At 39.7% G+C, this 11,429-nt stretch overlaps 1 protein-coding gene across 1 annotated transcript in view; it reads right to left on the bottom strand.

Annotated features, from left to right (window-relative positions):
* Positions 1 to 889: 889 nt before the first annotated feature.
* Positions 890 to 11,429, bottom strand: part of P2RY8 (purinergic receptor P2Y, G-protein coupled, 8) — a 33,552-nt gene continuing 23,012 nt past the window's right edge. Inside the window, exon 3 of the mRNA XM_009331275.1 lies at positions 890 to 2,173. Within this exon, the coding sequence (XP_009329550.1) occupies positions 1,032 to 2,105 (1,074 nt within the window). The 5' untranslated portion in view covers positions 2,106 to 2,173 and the 3' untranslated portion in view covers positions 890 to 1,031. The remainder of the gene's footprint in view (positions 2,174 to 11,429) is intronic.

The raw sequence follows: 11,429 nt of genomic DNA, 5'->3' as shown, positions 1-11,429 counted from the left end.
TCTGCTGGCACAGAATCACTCCAGTCTGTGGCTGAATTCTCATATATCCAGCTGAAAATCTCGTCAATAATCCACACCATTGCTGTAAGTAAGGTAAACTCACTGTCCATGCACTGTATGAAGCTAAATTCTCTGCTGAGGGGGATGGTGCTTCTGCGTATAGCCTATAGTGAATTGGTGAAAATGGCTTGTTGATACCAATCACATACAAGCAGCAGCATTATTACTGTAGTAGGTCAATGTGAGAAAATCTGTTTTCTTAAATCAACTGCTCCCCACTGCCCTGAGAAATTAATAACTTCAAGAAATGAAAATATAATCCACTCAGCAGCTGAAGTAGTCTCAAACATTGTTAGTTCTAGCTTCCCTTTCATTGTATGAGATATTTTGCTATATAAAATTGAAATAAATAGTATGAGTCAACCTAACCTTTTGAAAGGTTAGTGTGGTTTGGTTCTGATAAACAGTCGGGTGAGTGTTGTGGTGAATTCACAGTGGCTATGCATTATGCATTAATGGTAAAATGACAAACTATTTTTACTCATTCTTTTATAGAAATACAACAAGAGAGAAAGCAATACATTAAAAAAAAACCCAAACAAAAACCCCAGCACATCGCTTAGAAAAATAACTCCCCTACCCCAAATCCAACTTCAGTTTATGCTCTAATTCATATACAGTAACATTTCACATTCACTGAGAATCACAAGCCTTTGGTTAAACACTGAGATCATTCAACCTGAAATTAATTTTTGTTCTAAACTTATCCCTTGGTTTCATGCAGTAGGACTAATTCCAGGCCAACCCCTAGTTATCAATGTTGGGTTTGCTTCAGTGCCTTCTTAAATAAACTCAGTTTTTTTAATGCTTCCATTTCTTACCAGAAAACACTGAAGTAGGATGCACAGTATAAGTACGGCTTGAGTTCTGTCACTGGAGCAAGGTTTTCTGAGGGTAGCCATTCAAAAAGAAATGTTTTCTGTGTCTACTCATGGATCTCACAGGTGCCTTTCTTCTGGGGATGTCTAAGGCTAAAAAACACTTTCCTGCCTTTGCAAATAGACCTTTACTCCCTCTAATCCATCCATAGGTCCGCTTGACATCGACCTGACTGACATGGTCCTGCCAGAGAATAAGCTTTCCCTTCTGTTTTCCAAGCTGTCGCTGAGCAGTACCTTAGGGCGAAACACTTGCATGAATTTCTGGTAAAATTCTTTGGATGCAAAATAATAAATGAAGGGATCTATACAGTTGTTGAGGCAACTGAGGCACAAGGTGAGCTTGTAGGCAGGGTACAAACTCCTGCCATAAAATAGGCGGATGATCATATGCACAAGTAGGATAAAGTTATTGGGGGCGAAGCATGTGATGAATACCAAAAGGACTATCATCGCCAGGTATATGGATCTAGTCTTCTGCCTGTTACCGTATCTATTCGATGTCTGAATAAGCTTCCGAATGGTGCCAATATAGCATCCAACTGTTACAACAAAAGGGATCAGGAAGAGCACGACAAATAGCGTGAGGAGAAAGGCTACCCAGGCTGCGAAGTTGGGCAGCATGTCCCATTTGAGGACGTCAAAACAGGTTATAATCCCCAGTTCTTTCACTTCATAGGTCAGATCTGTGCTCTCTAGTGGGTAGAAGGCTAGTAGCAAGAAAATCCACATACCTAGGCAGGCAGCCAGGGCATATCTTTTTCTTCTCCACTTGATCAACTTCATGGGATATACCACACCCATGTACCGCTCGATGCTGATACAGGTCATGGTCAGTATGGAAGAATACATGTTGGAGTAGAACATCACGGTCACGAGGCTGCAAAGAGTCTTGCCAAAGCTCCAGTGATTGCTTTGGATATGATAAGAAATCTGGAAGGGAAAGCAGCTGGCCAGCATGAGATCCGTGATGCTTAGGTTGATCATGAAGATAACAGAAGGTGTTTTGGGTTTGATGTGCCAGCAGAGCACCCAAAGGGAGAACAAGTTGCCAGGGATACTGATCAGAGCCACCAGTGTATACACAACTGGGAGGGTGATGGAGATAGCTTTATTCTGGAGCATTGCCAGCGTTTCATCGTCCAGGTGGGATACGTTTTTAACCATTATTCACAAGGGGGTTGTTGATGTCTACAAGCCAGCTGGATCATATCATGAACACTTGGCTTAGAAACCTAGAGGACAAGCATCAAGAAAGAAAAGCAGTATGTCAAAACAGAAATTAAGAACATGCTTCTTCTATTAATCAAACTAAGAAAAAGCTCATGTAGTTTGTCAGATTATCTCTGAATGAACTGAATCCATTAAAATTCTCTCCTGGAAACTCCCTCCTCATTCCAAATCATGGTAATGTTTTACCAGTCTCACTTCTTCCTAGCTTTGAACAGCTACTTTTTCCCTGATGAATGGCTTTCTGATACTTTTTGCAGTCTATGCGTTATCCCACCTCTTATGTTATTGTAACATAAAGAAAATCACGTCACAAATTGAAATTAAATTGATATCTGCATGAGAACACTATGCCATAGGATCTCCATGAGCTAAATCCATCCTATCTACTCTGGATGTCATGACCTTGCTTCTTGTAATACACAATATTTTCTGACTTTTTTTGTCCAACTAAACAATGATCCATTCCAAGTAAGTGCTGGATTTTTTTTTTTTTTTTCAATTGGGGAAAGGAGAACATGCAATCAATTATTCTTGGTATATTCATGATATAAACAGAATATAAGGAAAACACCATGTATAATCGAGAACCAGGGGCAGATTGCAGTTGCTTGGACTGGTTTACAGGCTGAAGGGACTAGACTAAAGAAACAACAAGCCCTCTTCTAACAAAAAAAAAAAGCTATTGAGTTTCTATTTCTGCAAGATGTAGGTTATTAAAAAATGTTCTGTTTGCAGCTGTCTTATTGGCATCACCTGTAATTCTGCAAAATTAGTTTCAGTTTTGCAGTCTGCAAAGCAAAACCGTGCTTTCACTGTCTGACCTATATAGGTCTTTCTTGGCAGACACAATAGCTTAGGGTTTAGCTTACTTATTTTATACAGTGTAGCAGCATTTAGCGGCTGCAAACAAGAACTCATGCCTCAATGTGCTACATGCATGTGTACTTCCATGCATGTGCTACATGCAAGTACTGGGATGCAGTTTCACAAGAGTACAGGGTCGAAAAAGTGAAGAAATGGCAATGAATGACCAGAAAGGCAGAGGGTAGAGCAACAGGGAGTTCTGTGAAGCGTGGCAATAGGGGCCTGAAAAGGGTGCCAGGCCAAGCCAGCCGCTAACTCTGGGCACATCTATGCCGTCTAATAAAAGAGAGGCAAAGGGTGGGTTCAGGCACACACTCCTACTTGTGGACTCTGATCACCCGCACTGTTTAATCCAAGCGTATCTTTGCAAGACACACCTGCTGTAGGAGGTTAGATTAAAAAAAACGTAGGTGTCAGTCAGTTGGTGTCACTTAACCTCAGATGTAGTTAAATAAGACCTTTAATTTAATTGTGTGGTCATAGCCCGTGAGCAGTCTAACAGGTCAGTCCCTCAGAGAGGTCAGCCCTCGGTGCTGGCTAACTCTAGCTGGAAATAACCATTCTGACAAAAACTGTGATTTCTGACAAAGGCTCTTACTGAATAACTTGCTAGACCTTTCACAAAATAACTGTTGATGGTCCTGAGACCTGGCAAAGGTGAAGTCTCTACTGAAGGCTGTAGTGCAGTAGGGAGATACTCAACTCTAAAAATAAACTGAGTGCAGATCCAGAAAAAGCACAGCTACCGCAGCAAGAAGCTCAGTGGGGTCTTATTTCTGTTGTTTCTTGGTCTGATCAACGTGACATAGTGCTTCAAATGTCAGCTAAAAACATTCAGAAGTAGTGAGAGTCAGTGTCAAACAAGCGATGTTAACAAATGTTGCCAGTCTTTCAGGAGCTTCTAGCTGAGCTGTTGGAAGCCCAGAAAAAGGCACAAGAAAATAGGAATTACAAAGAAGTCAGAGATGTGTTCCTAATATATCATGCACATGACACAGAGCAAACGATCCAAGTAATGAGCACATCACATGATCACAACTGCAAAAAACCCTTTGAGCCAAATCCATTGCAGATGAAATTCTGTTCTTGTCAGTGGAGCTGTATCAAGAGTGAAACTAACTCTTCAGTTTTCAGGGGAACTTGAAAAAGCACTCACTGACACAAACCTCTTGGAAAAAAGATCTTAATGCTATCTTTTTCAACTCTTCTATGTATGACTTATCACAGTAAATACCTATTGATGAACTCTACTGCCTCAAAAATCCTTCTCAAGTGGCACTGCTTTGTGCGTAACAACCCTAAACTTCCCGAAACAAACAGAAAATTTTTATCTCTATCTAAGTATCTACAGAGCTCTAATAATAAGCCTTTGCAAGTGAAAGATATTTGCTGCCACAGACTAAGGGATCTCACCCCTCGATACGATTCCCATAGAAATTGTATGTACTTGGGAGGTGGGAGTATAGATGAAAATTTCCATTAAACCTGTCACACTGGTCATAAAGCTATTGAACACCTCTTGCATTCGGTTTTGTGTTAGGGCTAATCACAAATGTATTTTCCTCTAAACTTGCTTTTTCTGAGAGCACACCCGGATAAGAAGGAGATAAAAAAATGCACACACAGATGCCGCAGTACGCAAAACAGTGTCAGGATTCGTAGCCTGGCTAAAGGCAAATTTTATGCACTTGCGGAACACTACCGTCAGTAAAACGCAAGTGCCAAGTGCCTCCCAAATTTGGGCATCTCTTGAATAGGGGTTGAAAGGCACCAGACTGTGTGGTTAGGGGCCTACAAGACCTCTCCAAAAAGGGTAGGTCCCCTTGGCATGATTTTCAGTAAGGAGGATGTCCATCACAAGGAGCAAAAGAAGAACGATGCGATCATTCCCTAGTGTCTTCTGCAGGGGAGGAGGGGGCATGCAAAGCACACAAGACTGTTGTTGCAAGTCATTCTCGAGGGCAAACAGCCTCTTGGGGAAATGCGGAGTACAGAAAATCTCCCTTTCAACTTTGCCTTTCCTTTTGCCAAATCCTTCTGGGGATTTAATCCTGAACTCTTCGTTCAGGAAAGCTTGGGCTAGCAGAAATTCCTGCTCTGAGTCACCCTTACTTGTGATGCTTTGCTTTTTAAATGCCCAGGTTAAGCTGCCAGAACTACAATGTACCATTTCAATGTACTTTACCTCTGTCATTATTGCATCTATTTGGGTTTAGTTAATGCTGTATTTATATTTTCATCTTGTTCAGGGTAACTTTATGTCCTTCCCCCACTGAAACCACAGTCTCTGTTTGTCTCTTGTGGTTTAACTTGAAAATGTCATAAATCAAGTGAAAAAGCAATGTTTATGAGGATTAGAATTAGATTCCCCTTACATTTTATGAGTTGCTTCCTTTCAATTTCAGGTTTCCACACAATTCAAATCAGTGCAGCTTGCATGGATTCTCTGCAAGAGAAACCTGACTGCAGGATAATTTTAAAACATCAACCCTTAGCTAAGGTTTCACATGCATAATCTGTAAAAATACAGTTCTGTTACATAAATACCCCTGTTAGAAAGACATGGTTTTGCTTTTATTTTGGGGGAGAGCTATATTTAAACTACGACAGACAAATGGACATACAGGTAGACTGAAACAAAAACACAGTAAGGATTCTTCACGTGAGAAGATCCAGTCTTATTGTCATTTACATCAGTCCTCAAGCTGCTGACATAGAAAGAGAAACATTAAGCTTTTCTGCTTGCCTCATTTCTGAAACATTTAGTGGATAGATGTATTTTAGTTTTGTATTAGGTACTAAGAGCACCTACAGCCTCTGCGGTAACCCTCGCTAAATCCAGGTAGGATTTTTTTGCTCCTATTTGTACTCACTGGCTCACGGCACTCTGTACAGAAAGCTCACTTGGAAATTCAGTAACGCCAGGTTTTCGTCTGAGCTGTAACCATAAGCAAAGGTGACAGCTGCTTAGTGCCTTTTTGACAGGAATGGTGATTCCTTTCCTTCAATTGACAAAAGATGACAAATAAAACATTAAAGAGTATACTAAAAATCAAACAGTAAAAGATCAGAAGAGGACCGTGTTATTTCTTTGCCATGGAAGAGTAACAATAGAGATGTGTCTACTTTCTTTTTAGGGGACTACTAAATAAAACTGCTGTGTTCTCTCTCTTACATCTATTCTCTTCCTGTTGTCGATGTCAAGTGCACCTGTGAAAAAGACTGAAAAGCCTGTGAGCCAAATGAAAAGCAGCATTACCATTTTATAAAAAGTTTTGTGATTTGGTTTGTGATTTGAGATGGAAAAATAAGTCTCAAAACATATCATGCAGCAAAAAGCCTTCCAAAACCTATTCTGTTTCATCATTTTCAGTTCACTACCTGTCAAAGCACTGTTGTGTAGAATAAGAGTCTTATTTCATAAATTCTTTGATATTGTTACACTTTTGGAAAGACACCCTTCCAGCTGAAGAATGTAGGATGGCATGTTTCAGTTTACAGGAAAAACAAACTGAAATACAATTTCAACTCAATTGCAAACATTCAGAATGAAGCAAAATGAAAGCACAGATTTTATTGTAAGCACTTAGAGAAATTGTATCAACAGTTTTTAATTAACGCAAATGTGGCTGAAGAATGTATTTTGTTTTTTTCTCAAAAGACTGCATTTTTTGAAAAAGAAATTTATTTTTTTACTTGCTCAGTTTAATATTATTACAAAGCAGTAACAAGAGCTAAAGGGTTAGGATAGCTTATGTCTGCCTAAATGTAGCTAAAACTGGTGAAAACTTAGGGATCCTCAGTGCACAGTGTTCCTGCTGGGGATTCAACCCCTCCTGGACTGTCTGAATTGATAGTGAGATGAAAGAATATTAGACAAGCACAGAAAACAGACACTTAATTTCTATTGTAGACTGAGTATGAGGAGAAGAAGGAGCCAGGAAGGCAAGGAGTCAGGAGCCAGTCATCTTGAGTTGTGGGAAAAGTGACAAACACTTTGATATTTAGATAGAATAAGGGGGTTTAATATGAGGAACAAGAAGAAAAAGTGCCCTTTTGTAACACATCTCAGTTATTGTTCCTAAAGCATCATTGATGCGATTCAGAGAAACACTTCTGCAAATGTTCAAGTTCACCAAACTGAGGAATGTAAATGAGTGCATCTCTGATTGTGTGTTCCTTAAACTGAACGTGGGCTTTACCGAAAGAGGCTGCAGGTTTTGTCTGGATGGTTCTTTCTCACCCCTGCAATAAACTTTCATGCAAATTTTAGCTTGTAGGCTTACATTTCTACGTCTCTCAAAGCCAAGGGTTTGGTTCCCTCAGTCAAGATCTGAGCCTAAGTATTCTAAGAAAATTCTTTGTATTGGGCCTTCCCTGTACTTTTTGCTGATTTCTTTTTTTTGTTTCTGTTGTTTTGTTCTGAGTATCATTATTGCAAAGATCAGAAACTGTTGCTGAGCCTGTAGTTACGTTATCACAAAGGCATTGTTTTACACTAGGCTGTAGCTTATCATGTTTTAAGAATAAAACATTTGGGAAATGAGACTTCTACCCTCTGTGCACTTGTGTGTCCAAGTATTTCTGAGCAAACAAAACAAATCTGAAAACATCTAACTAGCTGCAACATTTCTGACCTTCCATGTAATTTAGCTTTAGAAGAATAAAACTGTTCTTTATTTATTTTTCACCAAAGTTTATTCAGATAAAGGACACAAGAAAACCATATGTATGCCATATTTTTTACAATGAAAAAGTTACTTTATAATCACTATATTAATCAAAAACTCTTGCAGCGACAAACCTCAGTCTTTATCTTAGTACACCTCGTCAAAGTAAACCTTATGGTGGTTATAGCTCTGACCTCAAATAGTTAGGGCAAGGTAAAACAAGAGTGTCTTCTCTCCACAAGGATTTCACATTAAGAGGTGAAAAAACCCTCTAGTTTTTCAGTAAGAAAATGTAAAAGCATTACCACCTTTAGTGTAGTGGAAGAGTACATGCCTGTTGAGCTTGTTAGCTATATCAATCTAGACGAAAACAGCTTTATTCAAAAGTGAAGAAAAATAATCCTATCATTTCTGCCTATTAGAGAGTGCTTCTCTTCTCCGGCCTGAGAGAGTGCAAGCGGCAGTTTCCAAGATTCAGCCAAAGAAGTCTTCCTAAGTGTGAAATCTAAATATACAGATGAGAGGCAAAGAAACATCACAAGGAAATACTGTACCGATTCTTCAGAACTAGCTTAGTTAAATTAACTGGACATAGCTACCTTTACATTTCCTATGTCTGTCCTGGACTATGCAGTTTTGCTGATAGTTGAATTTTAGTTCACTTGAACCTTCACCTTTGCTAACCATAAATTAGCAAAGTCAGGATTCTGTGCTGGTGTTAGCAACGGTCATCCTAATTTAGATAAGATTTCCATAAACACAGCCACTGTGTCAATAATCCTGTTCAGAGTTAAACTAGTCAACGTGGTCTTTAAAAAGTTCATTTCTGCAGTAATCAGGTTGATGGAAATAGTAAGGCTGTGGGCCAGTATTGACAAAAACCTCTCAGCATCTGAAACGTGATTCTATGACTTTAAGTGCTTGTTATACCACAAAACGAAGCAGTTTGCAGTTTTCTTTATTGGTGTGCAATATAGTCAGCTCTTAAAAATTCTGTGAGCAAAACCTTAGGTCAATTGAAACCCAACTTGTGTAACTCCGCTGATAGATTTTCTAGGCTGGTTTAAATTTCAGTCAGAGTGAGCATCCTAAACTGGATTTAAAGAGGTTCCAGTTTATGGGCTAATAGCTAGAATATTATATATGTGCTGGTCTTTCCCACATACACAGACTTTGTAAGCTTAATTTTTTCAAGCCTGATATTTTTAAAAGGATTACCAAAGCTAAGGCATCCCCTTTTAAGAATTCAACATAACAGCCCAGGAATTCATTCTACAGGACTGACTTACACTCCTCTGTGGTCACTGCCCATGTGCATGCTCTTATTTCCCAACAGCACAAGGTAACTTGCCTCTTGGTGAAATAATGCTATCTTGCACGTATCAGGGTGCGTGCAAGCAGTTACTGAAATATTGCTGACGCCTGGCAGAGAACCTTGACTTCATTCGACCGCTGTTTTTGTCAGATGGTGCATGGCCATGGACAACCAGCTCGCAAAGCTCCTTTTAACCACTCTGGTGGACATCCTGGGCAGTGTGAAGTTATCCTGTGCCAGAGGACCCTCCTGCAGGTAGCTTGCCCCTAAACTATTATTACACAATATTGAGTTATATCAAGATGATGAAGATTTATGTTTTTATAGAACTTTGACCACAGAAAGTGCCCGATCAAGCCTAAACTTAAATAACACAAGAACTGATTTCCTTTATAACTTTAAATCTTTCAAATATTGTCTATGTCCAGGACTGACAGACAATGGCTTCTGGTCTACAATTACTTCCTACTACAAGTAATTGCCTCACATAGCTATTGTGAAAGTCAGAGGAAAAAAGCGTAGTCGATCATTTCCCCTCTGACCTCAGATGCCAGGAAAAGAAGTAAAAGTTTGTTGGCACAAGGTGTTTGTGGTAGAAAATATGACAGATTCCCAACAGAGAATCCTTCAATCTTCAGAAAACTGTATGGTCTTACATTGAATCTGTATGGTCTGATTGTCATTTTACAGCAAACATATATACACACACACATATAAACATATAAACATATACACACACACACATATAAGCATATAAACGTATGTGTGTGTGTGTGTATATATTCTATTTGAAATCTGTACTTTCTATCTTTTCATCTCTCTCTTCTGTGAAACTCTTTTTGAATGTTTCCTCTCCTGTTCAGTCCACAAAGGAATCGAGGTAGAGCTGCATGCATGTTTTTGAAGATTATCTTTAGAGATAAAAAAAAAAAAAAAAAAAGCTCACACATTGCTTTTTCTTGCACTTGCCCTAAGGATATGACAGTCTGTAGCTGCTGATTGATTTAACATGTGATGGAGTCCATAAAAAGGACAGTCAACCAAGTTTTGCAGGTGTAGCTGAAAAGAAAATTTGGCATGGTATTTGGGAAGTGTTTTGAGAAAAGAATTCTAATATTCATGTAACATACTGGGGCCAGAAATTGGAAACACTATTGGTAGGGGTGAATCAAAGAATTTGGCTGAGCATGTAGGCCGTCTTCAGATAGGCCTTCTTCCACTACTTCCACTAGTTGGTCTCGGTATGTACAAAACCTCTTACTACCTCCTGGATAAATAGACATGTCTCAAAAAGCCCATGCTGGATCCATAACAACTGGTGACTTATAAATACAGACTGAATTATTGTTTCTCTTGTTAAGAAACATCTATATGAATATACAACTCTTTTTCCAGAGCAGTAGCATTAAGTAGCAGGATTTGGGTATAGCTGGCACCTTTCTTTCCTGGTCTTTGCTACAGCCATGGATTTAGCATCCGTAGAAATCTAAGTGCCTATTTTAGGGTGAGCTGGAAAGTGTGGATGACACTGACTGTACTGGGTGGATCTCCAGCAACTGTAACAGGCTCATATGTAGTAACTTCCATTGTAAATGCAGGTGTTTGAAGCTGAATCCAGCCCATTTTAAACATGCCATTGATTCAGATCCTGATTTCCTGGAAGCCCGTAATTGCCTGGATTCTGACAAAATCTGAACTAGTTCACTAAAACATAATTGTCCCCTTTCACATTTGGACCACTCAGCTGCCACTTTAAAATGACCAGGCCGACTTCCGTGGGAAAATGAATTGGCACAGAATAGGACCAAATGCATGATTTTACCTGCACCCATCTTCTTCCGTGTGTCAAAACCTACAGTCAGTTTTACATGATTGTAAAACTGTTTGTGTAGCAAAGATGCCACAGCTGGGACTCAGAATAAAAATTATTTTGTCTGCTGTTGGTCCTGCTGCTGTACTTGCTCAGCACATTTCATTTAGCCTTTATTGACAGCCCACCTACAGGATGGACTGCTCTGCTCTCTCCCCAGATGCCTCATGCACTGTACTGGCAGTGTACCCCTGGCAGACTGGGTGTTCTTCTGGCTCACACATCGATTAGAAGTGATTCTCACATCAGCACTAGTGAAAACAGTCTTGGCTGAAAAATGCATGAAACCAGGGGCTCTGTAGGAGCTAAACTGATATGCACTTGGCGGCTTTCTCGCATATCTGATTCCCTGCTCCTGAAAGGACAAGAAGAGCTAGATGTACAGAAAGAATGAGCCATGCTTCCTGTCAAACTGTGCCTCTTACTGGAAGGCTTTGATACAAAAAAATGGGCTGCTGGAAGATCTTTTGTATGGCTGGAACTGATATTGTGTCCACTCATTCCCCTGGACCCCCTGTCAATACCTGCTAAATAGGTGA

The sequence above is a fragment of the Pygoscelis adeliae genome, unplaced genomic scaffold (genome assembly GCF_000699105.1).
Source record: "Pygoscelis adeliae isolate BGI_AS28 unplaced genomic scaffold, ASM69910v1 Scaffold149, whole genome shotgun sequence".
Classification (NCBI taxonomy): domain Eukaryota; kingdom Metazoa; phylum Chordata; class Aves; order Sphenisciformes; family Spheniscidae; genus Pygoscelis; species Pygoscelis adeliae.
This window is presented reverse-complemented; position numbering and strand designations above follow the sequence as displayed.